General features: G+C 37.1%; 3 protein-coding genes across 15 annotated transcripts in view; 2 read left to right on the forward strand and 1 right to left on the reverse strand.

Moving 5' to 3' along the window:
* tp53bp1 (tumor protein p53 binding protein, 1) overlaps window positions 1-368 on the forward strand; it is a 71,883-nt gene extending 71,515 nt beyond the window's left edge. For all 13 annotated transcript variants that reach the window (XM_037754967.1, XM_037754901.1, XM_037754977.1 and 10 more), the window contains one exon: window positions 41-368. In XM_037754967.1, the coding sequence (XP_037610895.1) occupies window positions 41-231 (191 nt within the window). In that variant the 3' untranslated portion in view covers window positions 232-368. The remainder of the gene's footprint in view (window positions 1-40) is intronic.
* tubgcp4 (tubulin, gamma complex associated protein 4) lies at window positions 358-12,320 on the reverse strand. The gene is made up of 18 exons (XM_037755029.1): window positions 12,086-12,320; window positions 9,535-9,663; window positions 9,085-9,207; window positions 8,951-9,004; window positions 8,775-8,831; window positions 7,823-7,902; window positions 7,348-7,549; window positions 7,088-7,253; window positions 6,603-6,727; window positions 6,082-6,132; window positions 5,898-6,003; window positions 5,603-5,710; window positions 5,059-5,203; window positions 4,770-4,947; window positions 4,389-4,523; window positions 1,512-1,628; window positions 1,290-1,429; window positions 358-1,158 (listed from the first exon to the last, which is right to left on the reverse strand). The coding sequence occupies exons 1-18, from the start codon at window positions 12,161-12,163 to the stop codon at window positions 1,152-1,154; spliced, it is 2,001 nt and encodes a 666-aa protein (XP_037610957.1). The 5' UTR covers window positions 12,164-12,320; the 3' UTR covers window positions 358-1,151.
* An 847-nt stretch (window positions 12,321-13,167) lies between these two features.
* LOC119480468 (CDKN2A interacting protein) lies at window positions 13,168-17,221 on the forward strand. The gene is made up of 4 exons (XM_037756736.1): window positions 13,168-13,307; window positions 14,287-14,536; window positions 14,649-14,773; window positions 15,874-17,221. The coding sequence occupies exons 2-4, from the start codon at window positions 14,289-14,291 to the stop codon at window positions 16,449-16,451; spliced, it is 951 nt and encodes a 316-aa protein (XP_037612664.1). The 5' UTR covers window positions 13,168-13,307; window positions 14,287-14,288; the 3' UTR covers window positions 16,452-17,221.
* Window positions 17,222-18,976: the final 1,755 nt, after the last annotated feature.

Below are 18,976 nucleotides of genomic sequence, written 5' to 3' on the forward strand. Positions count from 1 at the left end.
TTTGTTGTTACTGAAAGTTTGTTCTTCCCTCCATCTGTAGACATTCCTGCTGGCAAGTATGATGTTGTGGTGACAGACCGTGCCTGTCCGCCATTGGTAGAGAAAAATGTGACATCACAGGAAGTCCCGTTGGTGTCTCCCGAGTGGCTCATCCAGAGTGTCATCCGTGGGGAGCGCCTGGGTTTCCATAGCAAGCCTCAGTATCGCCACGACTACTCCTCTTCCTCATAATCCGACTCCACACGTGCAAAATGCCTTCGACCATGTTAAATGTTCAGCATTAGTTCTGTTGCATGCCTCTGCTGTATATAACTTTATCCTGTCTGTTTTTAATGGGATAATAAATTGTGACCCTTGTTTCATTTTAAGCAATCAAAGTTTATTTTCTCCACAGAAAATGGTACACGCAACAAGGTCTTCCATATTTACAATTTATACAAGTGACAGTGAGCTATACATGAATCCGGGGAAATACCGGAAGTCGCCATTACTGCGGTGGCATCTCACTACATTACACACACGTTTGATTGCAGGCTGTTAACGTTACTTTTGAAAGCGATGTCTAGGAGTTCACAAACGGAACACGTACAAAGTGTCCGCTAACCGTGTTCACTGACTCTCAGCCGAATGCGTCGTGGTTGCTCGAAGTGACGGCATCTGTGTCCTCGTAAAAGGCTTCAATTTGACTTTAATCCATTTTAAATACACACTTATCGCCAACCATTTATGTAAGTTACTAAGAGCAAGCACGGATGCTTTCGGCCGAAAGTCACCAGTTAACACGGTTAGCAGAGAGTAGAGTCAGTACAACTTGCGACTGCAGTAACGGCGGAGCCGCTAGATTGCGGAACACACAAAGCGGTCGCCGGACTTATCTATTTACTTACTAGCCAAAGAGTCAGATCACCCAAACCAAACAAGTTTCAGAGGCACATATCTGAAAAAAAAAAACTGTCTGCATGGCTAGATAACTCTACAGGTGAGTGAGGAAAACATGATTGTATAATTTGGGTGACCTAACCCTTTAAAGATCATTCTAACAGGCATTCCAGACGAACAGTTATTTGTTTAGGACAAAGGACTGATGGGAGTTTCTTCTGTTCAGTGTGAGAGTGCAGCTTAGATGGACATCTTAATCCTTTGTGTTCTTCTTAAACACTGAAAAGAAAGAAATTTGTAATTTTTCGATTAATTCTACAAATTGTTTCGAGAGAGTCGAGTGTATTGAATTTTGTGCGAAGTTCACTAAATTAATTTTTAAGCTGAGAAGAATGTATTCTGTGTCCTACCTGCCCAGAGTGCCTCCAGCCTGGGTGTAGTATTTGTTGTAGTCCAGTCGCAGTAACAGCTGAGCCAGATCAGAGTTTATCTGATGGTTCCTCACGCTTGAAAGGATTTTAAACAGCAAGGAGGACTGCCGTCTGAAGCCCTGAAAATTTAACGTGTCTGTGTTACAAAATATGTCTTACCATGTTCCAACATTAAACAAATGAGGAGATAAGCGACGCTACCTTGACCAGGATGTCCAGCTGAGCAGTTCCCCTCTCGTCCAGTGACACCACATTCTGACTGACCAGCGAGCAGAAGGTTTGACACAGCTCCAGGATCTCGTTCAGACAGTGGAATACCTGAGGACAGAAGCATTTATTAAGACTTCATTAAAACTGTCTCAGTTTGAGACATGGACAAATTTCAACAGCCAGTTAAGTTCCATCATAATTTAGCTCAGTGAATCAGATGAACTGATTTGATTTGGGTGGTAAAAGGTCAAAGTCAGTCTTCACCTCCCAGTCTCATGATTTTTTCTTGTGACATTCTTTTATGACGTTCTATACTATGACATTTTTTATGACACACGATGACTTCTTTTTGTTTACATTCTATATTATAATTTTTTTTTCTCTTTTTAGGACAAACTATACTATGACTTTTTTCATAAAAATGTTCTACATACTATACGACTTTTTTTCAACATACTTTACTATGACTTTTTTTCATAAAATTTTCCGACAGACTTTAATATGACTTTTATGACATACTATACTATAACAAATTTTCTGTCATAACGTACGTCATTTTTTTTATTACAAACTATGACTTTTCTACTATTTTTATGACATAATACACTATGAAATTATTTGTATGATTTTTTTATGAAACAATATACTATGATATTTTTCACGATAACTATACTGTGACATTTGTATAATTTTTTCCGACATGCTATATTATGAAATTTTTTATGACATACTATGACTGTTTTTCTTGGACTTTTTTCCGACATACTTTTTAGTGACTTCTTTTAACTTTTTTTTTTACTTTTTTCAACATACTAGGACTTTTATTTTTTACTTTTTTCGACCTACTATACTATGACTTTTTTCCGACATACTATACTAGGACTTTTAAGCGACTTTTTTCGACATACTATACTATGACTTTTTTCGACATATTATACTATGACTTTTTTTTTTTTTTTTACTTTTTTTCGCCATACTATGACTTTATAAAGACTTTTTTTTTTTTTTTTTTTACTTTTTTCGACCTGATTTTTTTTTTTTTCAACATACTATGACTTTTTTATTTTTCACTTTTTTCGACATACTATGACGTTTTTTTTTTTAACTTTTTTTCGTCATACTATACTATGACTTTATAAAGACTTTTTTTTTTTTTTTACTTTTTTCGACCTATTTCTTTTTTCAACATACTATGACTTTTTTTTTTTTTTTACTTTTTTCAACCTACTATACCATGACTATTTTCCAACATACTATACTATGACTTTTTTCAACATACTATACTATGACTTTTTATTGTTTTTTTTACTTTTTTCGACCTACTATACTATGACTTTTTTCGACATACTATACCATGACTTTTTCAACATACTATGATTTTGTTTTTTTAATTTTTTTATGACTTTTTAGTGACTTCTTTTTTTTTTTAACTTTTTTTCGTCATACTATTCTATGACTTTTTAAAAGACTTTTTTTATTACTTTTTTCGACCTATGACTTTTTTTTTAACTTTTTCAACATACCATGATTTTTTTTTTTTTTTTTTACTTTTTTTTTATGATTTTTTAGTGACTTCTTCTTTTTTTTTTTTTTTTTTTTACTTTTTTTCATCATACTATACTATGACTTTTTTCGACCTATGACTTTTTTTTTTTCACTTTTTCCAACATACTATTATTTTTTTATTTTTAACTTATTTCGACATACTATGATTTTTTTTTTTTTTTTTACTTTTTTTGACATACTATACTATGACTTTATAAAGACTTTCTTTTTTTACTTTTTCGACCCATGATTTTATTTCTTTTTTCAACATACTATGATTTTTTTTGTTTTTTTTACTTTTTTCGACCTACTATACCATGACTTTTTTCCGACATACTATACTAGGACTTTTTTTTTTTTTTTACTTTTTTCGACATGCTATACTAGGACTTTTTATTTTTATTTTATTTTTCTCGATCTACTTTGACTTTTTTTTTTTTTTTTTTTGTTTTTTACTTTTTTCGACATACTGACTTTTTTTTTTTTTTTACTTTTTTTTGTCATACTATACTATGACTTTTTAATGACATAATAGACTGACATTTTTGACATAATGACATTTTTTATGACATACTATAACATTTTTTCCGTCATAATATAGTATGTCATTTTTTTTATTACAAACTATGACTTTTTTCTACTATTTTTTATGACATAATACACTATGAAATTATTTGTATGACTTTTTTATGAAACAATATACTGTGATATTTTTCACGACATACTATACTGTGACATTTGTATAATTTTTTACGACATGCTATATTATGACATACTATGACTGTTTTTCTATGACTTTTTGTAGACAAACTATATTATGATATTTTTTACAACATACTATAGTGTGACATTTTGTTTGACTTTTTAACGACATAGTAAACTGACTTTTTTATGTCATACTACACAATAGCATTATTTAATGACAATACTATGGCACTTTTAGAATATAAAATACTATGACATTTTTATGAAATATTATACTATGACTTTTATATGACATGATATACTATGACATTTTTTTAAGACATACTTAACTATGACATTTTCTTAATGACATACTATACTATGATCTATTTTATTTTATTTATATTCATAATTGTTTTCTTTTTTTTTCATTTTATTACCATGTCGCCATGGCCGGGTTTTCTATCTGTACTATTGAAAACACTTCGGACAAGTAGCGCGCCTGTGCAAGTGTGAGACGGTTAATGCAGAAGTTTTTTTATGCAAAGTTTTCTCCACGAACTAAAGGTAACACTGGGTTCATTTTGGGGTTGAAGTATTACTTTAGGTTCCAACATAATTTGGCTCAGTGATTCCTACCGGCTTAAGGAGGATGAAGGACTGGGCGAGCAGGTTACTGAGGAAGTGGTCGTGGGCCAGTCGGATGCTCTCAAAGTCTCTGGTGGAGTTGATCTGTTGAAGCAGCTGAGAGAACTGAGACTCCAGCACATCCACCTAGAGACAAGCAACAAGTAAAGTTTGTTAAACAACATTCTGCATGTTTTAAAGATCAACGGGGATTTATCTTCAAACTGGGGCGAGGATTGCTCTTGAAGACCGTGTGAACTCACAGTTTAAAACATGTGCAAGATGAACACAATCTTAACACACGATCGTTTTTTATAAATACAGGTTTGCATATGGGAAATGTGCATACGAACACATCATCTATACATCTGACCTCTTTCACTGTAGTATTACCTGCAAGTAGTACTGCAGGTTGTCGATCAGGAACGCCATGTGGTTGCGTAGTCTCCACTTAACGGCGACGGTCTGGCTGGATTTGAGGTGCTTCCTCTGCATCTGTAGAGCCCAGCAGTGCTGCAGCTGCGACTGCACCCGCCGCACACTCAGCAGGTACCTGAACACAACGTTGTACCTGACCACAGAGAGAAGGAACAAACAGGAGGAGAGGATGATCACCAGCTGTACTCACGATAAACAGACAATTGAATAAATGCTACAACAGGGAGCCAAAAAGAGTACACACTTCTCCAAGATAGCGGGGGTGAAGAGGATGTGCAGCGGCCACTGAACCTTGTAGGTGAGACCGAGAGCTGCCCAACCGGTGGGAGGGACCTCACGAGGGGAGGTGTCTTGTGGAGGAGTGGCTCCGTCTCTGGGGCCTGTCGCCTCTGAAAAAACAAACCATAACCACATTAAATTGACCTCTAGGATAATCACAGCCTCATGAAACTTTACAGCCACAAACTAGAGACCTAGAGCATTCAGAGGATGGATGGCTTTCCTAGCTAGATTGACAATAAGGGGGTTTCTGGGCAGTTTACACAACACAAGTGCTCGCCATTTAATCGCAGAAGAATGCAATTCTTGCAGAAATCTCCAAATGTCAAAATTTCATCATAAAACCACTGGATGGCACTAAACACCAAATAAAGGAGAGCATCATCTTAAAGTAAAAAGGTTTCTATTTTCATTTCTGTTGTTAACACAACATCATCCAGGTGCTTTTCTCCTTCAGTCTGATGTGTTACATCATCAACATGTACAGTAAGCTTTGGTCAGCAGCTCACCTTTGCTGTCTTTGCCCTGGTAGTCTACAGTGAGGTGCAGCAGAGGCAGGAGGTTGTCGTCGTCCAGGAGCACCTTATGAGCTGCCTGCTGAAAGGCCACATTTACATCTGTGGGACAGAAAACACATGAAAATGCATCCAGTTCTTCTTATGACAACTGTCACCAGAAGTATTTAACAAGTCTTTAATGTAAACGTGTCTTGTGAAATAAAAACTGCTTTAACTACTGAACAATAAAGACTGGGGTGAAAACTACATCACAGATCTTAAGTCAGGTTAGCAAATTAAAATGTACCGTGCTCAGTGACGGCCGTTGGAGGCGTCTTCAGCATGTGCTGCGCGAGGTCAATAAAAACCTGGTAGAGCTCGCCACGACCCAGCAAGTAGAAGTCTTTAATAATCTGGAAGAAAATACAAACGTCAACACTGTTCACTGTGCACTGATTTATGATCTAGAACAAAGTGTGATTAATACAAACCTTGAGCTGTTCAAGCAGATCCGACTCCTCCACCATCAACGTCCAGAGATGCTGCAAGTCGGGGACAATTTATTTTTGTCACATTGAGCATGGTAGCTGTCCTGGATTGTTATTGAGTTGAAAGTACAGCTGCAACGATTAATCGATTAGTTGTCAACTATTAAATTAATCACCAACTACTTTGATGATGGCCTAATCGGTTTGAGTATTTTTTTTTAAGAAAAGAAAAGTCAATTATCTGATTCCAGCTTCTTAAATGTGACTATTTTCTGGTTTCTTTTCATCTCTATGACAGTAAACTGAATATCTTTGAGTTGTGGACAAAACAAGACATTTGAGGACGTCATCTTTGGCCTGATCGACATTTTTTTGACCATTTTCTGACATTTTACAGACCAAACAACTAATCGATTAAGCGAGAAAATAATCAACAGGTTAATCGACAATGAAAATGATCATTAGTTGCAGCCCTACTTGAAAGATTAAAACAATTAAAAGAATGCAGTAGTATATGAGCTCACCTCTGCCACCGTGCTCCTGATGTGATCAATCAAATTTTCAAAATCCGTCAGGCTGAAAAGAGGCTGCTGTTTGAGTCTGTGCAGCTCTGAAGCAAACAAGTCCTCCTGGTGCTTCAATATGGAGCCTAAAATACGCAAAACAATAATGAGTTGTATCCTCTTAGTAGCCGTGTTTCCATTCAATTGTCTTTCGAAATGTTGCAAAAAAAAAAGAAAATGTGAATTTGGTGCAATTCCATCAACTGGTTTGGAGCGGCTACAGCGTAGTTTTTGTCAGAAGTTGGCGCTATAGCTACGCATGGCTGTAATTTCGAGCACAGAAAGTTTTTTCCAGAACTGAGGAAGTTTTATCAATTATTTTGCTGTTTCCATACAGCTTTTCTAATGTCAAAATGTGCATAAAAGTATGTGAATGAAAACACGGCTAGAGATATAAAAACAAAAGTTAGAGTATGCTAGTACAAGATTTCTCTTAGATAGACTACCAGCTCTAGATGGGCTGTGGTTGTGGTTTTCAAACATCTGGACAGACTCTCCAACGAAGAGGATCTTCTCAGCCACTCTGATGGGAATGTAAGAAGGCAGCATCTCTGTTCGGAGGGAGAACTGCTGCAGAGACGGAGCCAGCATGTTCTCCTCTTCGATCAGCCTCTGCACCACGACACAGAAACACATCATCAAACCTCTGTTTAAATATACTGTACGTACTGATCTCTTGGCCTGTGTGTTTGACTGTAGTTCTCACCAGGTCCTGTAGTTCTCTCAGCTGTTTCCCACTCAAGCCTCCCAGCCCCAGGTCCTCCTCCTCCTCCTCCTGGTTGGCAGCAGCTCCTCCTGCACTGGGCCCCTGCTTCACGAAAAACTCCTCGCTTTGGTCCAGCAGCAAGCCGTGCAGCATCCAAGCTGCTAGCTGCTTATACATCACACCATGGCATACAGCAAGAATCCTGCGCAATGAATAAAACAACAACAACACAAAAACATGCAAAAAAGGGTATCTTAGTGTGACGTGGTAAATCATAAGATGATAATACAGAGGATTTTATGACTTGCATTATAGTGATCCTAAGTAAGTTCCACGTTGTCACGGGGGGTAAAATAATTATTTTAAATCCTTCATCCAAGCATCTATTGAAACAGGGTTACTTGCTACAAGAGAACATATTTATACACAACTTTTAAACTTGGATTAAAATCTTTCCCAAAGGGAGCTGACTTACTTTTCTAAGGCCATGCGTACAGGAGGAAGCCCCCCACAACTGTGCTTGTACACCGTCTCCAGGATCTGACAGCCATGGATCTAAGGCAGCACACACACAAGACAATAAGTACATTAACTGTCAGTTCTGTTACCCAGCTGTTACTCTAGATTAAACCTAGTCTAGTTTTCTAGTCACTTTCTTCAAGATGCTCCCACAGTGCTGCCTCTGCTTTTTCGTCATGTTTCGGTCAGTCTCTTTGTTCATTTAGTTTGAATAAAATCTAATCAAAGATGAACTGCATCCTTAAACAATGGTTATGTTTGCAAATTGTTGAGCAAGTTTTAGCAAATTTCAAAAGTGATAAAATCAGTGTCAGTTTCCATCGACTACTTTCAAGCGAATATAGTCAAAAAGACATGACAAAACCTAAATAATCAAGCATCAGTAACTGACACATCATGGCATGTCATTGCTTCCCACCTAAGAAGAAATTTGGGTTTTCTTTCTTCTTCTTCTTTGGAGTTTTACAGCTGGCTTCCCTTATGTTGCATTGCTGCCACCTTCTGGTACTAGTCCATTACTGCGCCATTTTCATTCAGATTCTGTTTACTAGTCCAGTGATTCTTAAGAAGTCAAACAGCCACTTTATCCTTTATCCTGTTTTCTCTCAATTTTTAACAAATAACTTTGGTCTCTTGATCCATACTGTATGTATCTTGTGTTTTTATCGGCTGCTATGGTGATAAAGGGTTCTGATTTGCACTTAAACCAGGGTCGGTTACATACAACCCCAACATCTTTGCACAATTTATTCTTTATTTTTTGGGGTTTTTTGGTGAAGTGGAGGCCTGTAGTAAACTTTTTTCGGTTGACCAATTTATCCCGTTTTAATCATGTGCAACATGAGAAGCACTGTACGCCGCCCTGAATTTACATTTCCTGGTGAACTACTTCTATAAACAATCCTTACCTTCTGTGATTTTATTGACTCTACCACCACCATCACAGACGGAAACAGCAACTGGAACTTAATAAAGAAAAAGAACAGTGTTAGACAAATATGTTTGTAGAAAGATTTTCCACTGTGAGTGTATTTAGCATCTTTACAAAGAAAGAAATCTCTTAAGGAGTTTCATAATGCTTTACCTGATCCAGCTTGTAATTCACATGAGATATTGTCAGATGTGGATCTCCAAGGAACTGAAACACAAACACAAGTTAAATGAGCATCCTGTCACATGCTTCACCATCTATTCTTGTTGTGTGTGACATCGTTTAACCTCTTGTTCAAGGTCCAGCAGGGCCTGTCTGTACGGCTGCAGTATAGAGTCCAGCCCTGTGCAGAAAGCCCGCAAGTAGATTCCATGAAGTCCGGTCTGGTTGGGCTGGTTCGTGTGATGTTCCTGGAGAGGAAGGAAGGAAAAATGGTTGAGAAAAATCCAGGGAGCATGATTCATCCTTTTTATTAACACAGAAACCCTGTCTCAGATAGGGATGGGTAAGGTACTCTTTAACAAACTGATCTGTATATCTTCCTGAAACCAAAATACAAATGCAGCCAAATATCAACAGTAAAGATACAACTGACATTTTTTTTTTTTTTATTACATTGGCTGAATATTTAGTATCCATATAAAAAGGTGCATCTCTAAATTGCCATTTTTCAATTAATTTTTTTACAAGCTAAATATCTAAAATGTTGTTATATGGCATCGAGGGACTTTACTCACTTGTTGATGCACATGGCCGGTGTGTTGTTCTATGAACTCTGTGAAGCGTATGTAATCCGAGCCCAGTTTGGAGAGCCGGTTGAGGACACTGGTCTCACTGGGGTGAAGGAAGGGCAGTTCCTGGGACACCTGTGGGTGGAACAAAGTGGTTCATGTTCGAAAAGAAACACTGTGGTCTCTAACATCCGGAGGTTAATGTGGTGCACAAGGCTGTTTTGTTCCTCTGCATATAGACTAGTCAAGTTTAACCCTGTAGAATGCCAGTGTTACACCACTGTTTTAGTGAAGCTTGCGCGTGAATCAATTGGTCTACCTTGCTGTGAAACGTCATACCAGCAGTCTTGTTCTTTGCAAGCAAAATGAGCTATCGTGCAAGGTTGTAGCCCATTCTTGCATGTTGTTATGGTGGTGTCTCTCCTAAAGTCAGGGAAGAGACTATAGAAAGTTCACTAAATAGTTGCCTCAGTTATTTAGAGGTGATGATGCTTTAGTAAACAGTGCAGCTTGGTCATGCAGTGGTTAACACTGTCACCTCACTTTTGTGTGAAGTTTGCATGTTCGTCCAGCTTCGCTTACTCCCCCAGTCCAAACAAATGCAAGTTAGGTGAACTGGATGCTCTAAACTGTGCATCTACGTGCAAGATAAAATAAGATAAGATAGAGCTTTAGTCATCCCGGGGGATATTGTTGTGCAGCAGTTGCAGTACAAAGTAGAAAAATGTGCAAATATATTAAGTACAAAATAAAACAAAACAAATAAACAAGAAAGATTATCAGTAAGGTGCAAAACCCAACTGTACACAAAACCAGAAATGTAAACTGGTTAATGGTAAGGTGCAAATATAACGTTACACATGCCAAAAGTAAACAATTAGCACAGTTAAGATTATAAAATAAACGGGTTAATGGTAAAGTGCAAGTCCACTTTTAGAACTATAAAAATGATATGTGTAACTCCATTTATAGGCTAATTTGATTCATGAAAGTAACTACTCACATCAAATGTTTCTTCATTTTCATATAGCCCTGGTTATTATGAATAAGAAAATGAGCTATAAAAGGTTCTTCATTTGTCATTTGTCAATTCCAGCAAAGCAGTCATTGGAAATGAAAATCTTTGGTCTCAGGTTCCTTCAACAATGCTCATAAAATATATATACCGGAATATAAAAGTAAAAGCAAAATGAGATGATAGAGATATATATCTATATATATCTATATATATATAGATACATCTATATATATAGATGTATCTATATATATAGATATATCTATATATATAGATACATCTATATATCTATATATATAGATGTATCTATATATATAGATATATATATAGATATATATATCTATATATATAAATAAATCTATATCTAGATATAGATATATATATATATATATATATATATAAATAAATCTATATCTAGATATATATATATATAAATAAATCTATATCTATATATATCTATATATAGATATATATATACACACACACACACATATACATAAAAATATATATATATACACATACATATATATACATACATATATATATGTATGTATATATATATACATACATATATATATATATACATACATATATATATGTATGTATATATATATACATACATACATATATATATGTATGTATATATATATACATACATATATATATATATATATATATATATACACATACATACATATATATATGTATGTATATATATATACATACATATATATATATATATATATACATACATACATATATATATGTATGTATATATATACATACATATATATATATATATATATATATATATATATATATATATATATATATATACATACACATATATATATATATATACATACACATATATATATATATATATATATATACATACACATATATATATATATATATATATATATATATATATACATACACATATATATATATATATATATATATATATATATATATATATATATATGTATGTATATATATACATATACACATATATATATATATATATATATATATATATATATATATATATATATGTATGTATATATATATACATACATATATATATATATATATATATATATATATATATATATATATATATATAACAGTTTGTAAAGCAGTATGTAAAGTATATAAATGTAAATAAGGTAAAGTGACAACTGATGAGCTCAGGAGCTCAACAGTTCAGCAGTCTTAAGGCCTGTAGCTTTCTAGCTATATCTGAAGAAGAGAGCTGATGTGAGAGGCAGATGAATGGAGAAGAGTGCAGTTGAACTGTTTAACGACATATATAGTTAGTATAATGTACATATCACTTCTAATGGCTGAATTTGAAGCAGTCTCTCCTTGAGCTAACTTATGCTAGCACCAACATCCAGCAGCAAAGACCATAACATCATGTCGATGTGTTCGGTCTGTTAAAGAAAGAAACACCGTTATGTAATGTTAGCTAACTAACACGTGTTATCTGTGTTTCTCTGTTTCAGAGCTGTACTTCACGGTGTTTTAGAGCTTTACCTGTAAACCGGTTCGTTTGTTCCAGGTGAAGATCGTCCCCGGGTATCCGCTCAACGCCAGCAGCAGCTCGTGAATCATATTAATGAACCTTTAATTGATTAACGTCTAGAAACGCAGCTGAGAGCAGCTGAGAGCAGCTCAATCAATCAATCAGCCTTCAGACACCAAAACAAAACAAACTACCGCCGCGACACCGAGCTGCCGCAGATTGATTACGTCACGACGTAAAGCATCACGGGATACTAGACTGGTACGGGATACAGTAACCATGGAAGCAGTAACCAGCAGCCCCTTATCGTTTGTTTTAAAATGTCACGAAAGTGTATATCATTATTATTGTGGTGCTATGTAACAATAACAAAGCATTCACTGCTGTTGTTTTTATGTAAAAAAAAAAAATGTTTTTTAAAAAAGTAAACGAAAGTTAGCTCCTGTAAAGAAAAACAAAAAAAACAAAAAAATAAAGAAAGAAAATAAATGTAACAATAGCAAAGCATTCGCTGCTGTGGGTTTTTTGCCTCTTCCTGCTCTGTATATTATTCTTTTTTTTTATGTTGTATAGTCTTAAATTGTGCAAAACAAATAAATAATAAAATGAAAATAAATGTAACAATAGCAAAGCATTCGCTGCTGTGTTTTTATGTAAACAAATACAAAATAAAAAAATAAAAATAAACGAAAGTTAGCTCCTGTAAAAAAATAAATAAATAAATAAAATACATAAATAAAATAAATGTAACAATAGCAAAGCATTCGCTGCTGTGTTTTTATGTAAACAAATAAAAAATAGAAAAATAAAAATAAACGAAAGTTAGCTCCTGTAAAAAAATAAATAAATAAATAAAATACATAAATAAAATAAATGTAACAATAGCAAAGCATTCGCTGCTGTGTTTTTTTTGCCTCTTCCTGCTGCTCTGTATATTATTCATTTTTTTTAATGTTGTATAGTCTTAAATTGTGCAAAACAAATAAATAAAAAAATGAAAAAATAAAAAAATAAATGTAACAATAGCAAAGCATTCGCTGCTGTTGTTTTTATGTAAACAAATACAAAAATAAACAAATAAATAAACGAAAGTTAGCGCTAGTGAGCACTGGGCACTGGGCTTCTGGGTAATGTAGTTCACTTCCGCAAAAAAGGGCATCGTCGTCAGTCTTGCGTCATCAGTCGGTCATGTAGCTAGCTATAGCAACACCTCGCAACGGAGAGAGAGAGCTGGTATGTCGTAGTTACTACTAAACATATACTTCATAAAGGTTGAACAAGCTACGGATAACACTTGATACACATAATACTCTGGTTATTCTGAAGCTTTGTAGCAGGTTGTAGTCCTCAGTGAGGCTTCATGTAGAGCTGTTACTAACGTTACTCTGCTAGCTGAACTTAACGGCAGTTAAAGTCAGTTAGTCAATAAAACATCAACTGGTTAGCTTAGTTAGGCTAACGTTACTAGCAACAACACACTCTCTGTATGCGGTTCAACAACAATAACTGGTAGATACACAGCTAGAACACTTATTGGGTTTAATCAGACTAGTTAGCCTGATTCAAGCTAGCTGCACTAACTATATATGAGCTAGTGATGGGAAGTCCGGCTCCGTTTAGTGATCCAGATCATTTGACTCAGCTCAGCAAGAAGAGAAGAGCCGGTTCTTTCTGCTCCCAAACGGCTGTTCATTTTACCACTTCTGCCTTTTAGAATTCAGCCAAATTTAGTTCTGTTTTGACCTATGATTAGTATGTGTGCACATATATCACTTAAATTATTCAATATAATTGTACTAAACCTTATAATTTCCAGAATACCAGAATTTTATATGCTTCGATTCCAACTGTCACCCATCTTGTCTGCTATTCGTGCACCGCATCGCATCGCACTGCAAGGCACCGCAACGCACCTTAGCACACCGCACTGCATCGCATCGCACCGCACCGCAACGCATCGCAACGCAAAGCATCACAACGCAAAGCATCGCAATGCAACGCATCGTCTCTATACCTGTAGACCGTCAGCGCCCCACGCACCCCCGCCCCTCCCTGCTTGACAATGTGATCCTTGTCTGTCATCACCTGATGAAAAAATGTCTCTCGGATGGGAGCCGGCTCTTTGAACCGGCTCGTTCGTGACCGACACATCACTAATATGAGCATGTGGTGGGTTTTCTATGCTTCTTATATCCTGTGTTTGTTATTGCAGGGATGGCGGGGGAGAGGAGCGAAGAGGACATCGTTTCAGAGTACCTGGACCAGAACCCACAGCTGGCCCAATGGGTCGACACTTGCAGGACCTACTGTGAGAGCAACAAACAGTGGGAGGCTCGGAGAGAGTTCATCCTGAGAAACATGGAGGCTTTCCCCACAGTGGAGCCCGGAGTCCCCAGCAGCAGTCTGGACATGCTGCTCTCTCTGTCCATGGTCTGGGCCAACCACGTTTTCCTTGGCTGCAGGTAAAAGACCACACTGACACCAAAGCAGAATGATTAACTCCAGAAAGCAAAGATTTTTAGAAAGGTATACAGATGAGGAGTCAACTTGTCCCTGTTCTCTTCACCCCTTCAGCTATCCACACGCCGTCATGGACAAGATCAATGAGATGGGAGAGGGGATAGTGGTTCCAGATCCCCCAGTTCACAAAACAACAAAAGATGGAATCCTGGCCAGAGGAAAGCGGAGTACCACAACTGGTAATGCAATACACACTGTATTTACTTTGCATTGTATGATGTGGCTTAAATCTTTTTAATTAACCATGATCATAGAAATACGATACGATGCGATACGATACAATACAACTTTATTGTCAGTTTGCACTGAAATTCATTTTGCATCCATGGACAGCTCAGTTTGAGAAAAAGTACACATACAATAGACATACTGTTACCATAGACAAACAGATAAGTAAAACCCATCAGACAAAATACACATAGGAAATTTGACACTCAATGTTTACACTACCATTATTTTATCATTTTTAGTTTGTTGGGAATTAAGGCTGTTTGCGGTTTATTTGTAATCGTACTCTGGTGCTGACCAAAACAACCGGTCCAAGACCGCTTGCTAGAGGTGGTCTCGGACCGTTCCCAAGCAGACCAAAAAGGAAGGCTGTCTGTGCGAGCCGAAGAGAACAAACAGAATATGCTAAATAAAGTCCATAAAAATAGTGGCATTTATAAAGTCAGATAAACTGGAGGAGAAGGGATATGTGTGCACAGTAGATCAGTACCGGGTCAAAGTGAAAAAAAACTTTGACAGCAATATATCAAAGTCTACGATTCCCTGCATAGAAGTGGCAGTTTTTGAGACAAAAGAGATAAATTCGCTCCTTCGTATACGCCCCTGATTTTTTTTTTTTTGATTTAGGCCTCTTTTATTTGTGCACTGTGAAACCGGTCGCGACTAAATAGAAGACGAACCAAACATTTTTATTTTACTCTGATTCGGACTTCTAGCCAAACGGACTATGGCTTGTGAAAGCGCCCTTAAACACACATTAGGTAAGAGGATTATAAAAACTGGTGACCTTGAATAGCCTTTATGTGTGATGTGACTACTTACAAACTATGAATGAGTTAGATCGTGGGAAGGACTCTGTGCATCCCCACAAACTTTCTGTAGCTCCATGTTTCACTGATATTTTCTTTTACAGCAGGGTTTCAGTGTAATTACCCAAACACAGCTTTGTTTTCTCCACACACCCACACCTGAGACTGAAGTCTGTTTGCTCATTAAATTCTGTTTCTTTGTGCAGTCATCACTGTCCTGCCTGTTGTGTCATCATTTGCAGAGGGTGATGCTGACAGCTGTGTGAAGAGAGCCAAATGCGGACCTAATGAGCTCGACGGTCGACCTGCAGGGCGAACAGCTACGCGGAAATCAGGACCTCTTCCTCAGGCTCCAGCCGAGCACCAGCCCTTCTTCAACCGCCTCTACAAGGCCGTGGCCTGGAAGTTGGTGTCAGCAGGAGGCTTCGGTCCAAACTTGGATCATTTTGAAATCCTCCGTAGCTGCGTAGAGTCGTGTAAAGAGACCCTGATCAGTGTGTATGTGCCACTGAAGGACATCGCCGGCCTCCCCGCAGGTCGCACACAAAAAGAAGGCCACGTGTGCGAGATTCGCTGTCAGACTGTTTACTTGGGGACAGGATACGGACGCGATGAGTCTGCTGCCAAAGCCATGGCTTCCAAAGAGGCCCTAAAAGTCTTTCAGGGGCGAAAAGTGACAGTAAAGATCTGCAGACGGAGGTTCAAAGGGAAAGATGTGGAGGATTTGATGTTGTTGGACGAGCAGCCTCGGAATCAGGGCTTTCCTCCTGCACTCAGCTACCCCTTTCAGGACGAGCAGCTGGAAGATGCTTCTTCTTAGAGGCAGCAGACGATTTGTGGTGTTTGCCCTGCTGTGATGCCTGTTGGGAGGAAAGACAAGTGACATCTACTTCATGGAGCTACTGAAGGACATCATGACCGTGTCGGGACCAGACTGTTATGCAGCTGAACATCATAACTAAACTTAGGAATCGTTGACGATGCATTTTCCACAATACTTAGGTATCATAATACAGGTGGCAAATTATTAGACAAATATCTGGGATACATCACCAAAACAACAAGAATGAATCTCACACTTTGTTGACTACATTTACAACCGCTTTCAGTTTTATAGACAGCAAACTGTAATAAAGTCCGTGGAGTTTGAGCCATTATTCAAAAGTCAAACAGCTCAACTAACGGAAGCCAAAACAGTTTAAAACAAAGTAAGGATACAAATGCCACCTTAGTATCGTAGGAAAATGTGTTGCATTATATAAAAGTGATTATTTGTCCCAACAAAAATAGTTCTGGCCATCATATTAGGAGTAGTGTGTGTGTATATAGTTTCCCCCGCTGTTCGTTCCTGTCGTGACGGGTTTTGTTCTGGTGATTTCATTCGTGTAACTAAACCTTATTTTGTTGCTTTTTGGTTTCTTTAGAGTCCCACTGCTCAGTTAACAACGGAAACAGAAGTCACATGGACAAACCAATAACTTGTCTTTTTACAGTTTTGATGACCTGTCACTTTGCCACGGTCCAGATTTTGGCGGCAGGATGCAAAATAAACAAAATTAATACAGTAACTGTAACTTTTTCTAAACATGATTGACTTGTCTTTAGTGTTCATACCAGTTCAAAGGACCAGTGTGTAGCGTTTTGGGGGATCTATAGGCAGAAATGGAATATAATATTGATACGTATGTTTTCTTTAGTGTATGATAATAAGAATCGTTGTGTTCCCGTTACCTTAGAATGAGCCGTTTATATCTACATAGGGAGCGGGTCCTCTTCACGGGGTCCGCCATGTTGCTCCGCCATGTTTCTACAGTAGCCCAGAACGGACAAACCAAACACTGTTAACTTTTCCTGCTGGGGCCGGAGTCGATAACGTTACTCACTCCAGTCGCTGCCGCTCTCTCTCTCTTGCTTCAACACTCACTTCCAACATACACACACACTCTACGCCCTGACTCTAGAGTGCCATTCGCGTTTTCACGTCGGCCACCGTAGCTCTCCAACACGCTTGGCACACGTGAGAGGCTTCAGTTTGGTTGCAATCTCCTCACCTCTCCGCTAGATACCTCCAGATCCTACACACTGCTCCTTTAAGAACTCAAAAATAGCTGAATATTAGAGTATAAATCCAGATTTTATTTTTGTTTATTTTGATCGTTATTATATTTTAACATTAATGACTGTTGGATGTCAGAAATCAACTTTTTTTTTTTCTATTTGTACCCATTAACACTTGCATTTTAGGATTGTTTCTGTAACAGGTTGGAATTGTATTCTCATTTCTAATGACCCACAGTTTAGTTGTTAAAGAGCAGGACAGGACCTCGCTGAAGTTATTTGGTGGCTAACACGTTTAAATCTCATTTTTCTTACTTTAAAAAAATGACTGCAATCAAAGTAATTCTCATGGATGCGCCGATCCGACTTTTTCAGTCCCAGGCTTTGAGTATTGGCTGATACGGAGTACCGATCCGATACCGTTTCATTAATAAGCTGTTAGCCTCACGGTGTGGAAGTGACTGGATCAGGCTTGACTAAAACATCGCTCTCCTAACTTTGTAAAACAAAATGTGACAAATACATACATAGATAGAAAATGTACTGAATTGTATTAAAATAATTAATCATACACCAGCAACATGGTACAAAACATGGTACAATTGGTACAATTCAAGTGTGAACCTTTTAAATGCAGCAACAGAATGGTCAAAACTTAAAAATTCTGTATTGTAAATATCGTATACAAACATAGAAATTAATTAAATAGATCGGCCCCATTGTCACCGATACCCGATCCAGCTATTTGAGTCAGTATTGGCCCGACATCCGATCCAGTATCGGTGCATCCCGAGTAATGCTACAAAGAGTTGACTGACAGTTTTTTTAATTACAATATGCAGTATATTTAAGGAGAATTAAGGAGGTGTGCTTTACAGTTTTCAGCCTTTGTGTTTCATCTTAAATACTTGGCAAACTACAGTACCCGTTCTACTGTACACAGAAGTACTAAAGGCTACTGCTTTCATTTCATTTCATTATTTAACTTCACTGATTAAAACAACACTGAGACCCACACAATGTTGAAATGACTGGGTGTCAGAACACAGTGTGCTTCAGTGTGTACAGTTCCGATGTGTTTGAGGGTAAAGTGCTGCTGTGATGTGTGATTTTTTTTGTTTTTTTTCCAGTTTGGGTTGAAGGTGAACAGGGTTGCATTGAAGTGTGAGTGCCCACACTGTTCCATGTTACTGTACGTTTTACACCTGTGGTCCTGTTTCTATATATTTTTTAAATAAACATAATTTAACCGAGAAAAAGTTTCTGGTGATTTTTTTTGTTGTTGTG

This window comes from Sebastes umbrosus, chromosome 2 (genome assembly GCF_015220745.1).
Source record: "Sebastes umbrosus isolate fSebUmb1 chromosome 2, fSebUmb1.pri, whole genome shotgun sequence".
NCBI classification, from domain to species: domain Eukaryota; kingdom Metazoa; phylum Chordata; class Actinopteri; order Perciformes; family Sebastidae; genus Sebastes; species Sebastes umbrosus.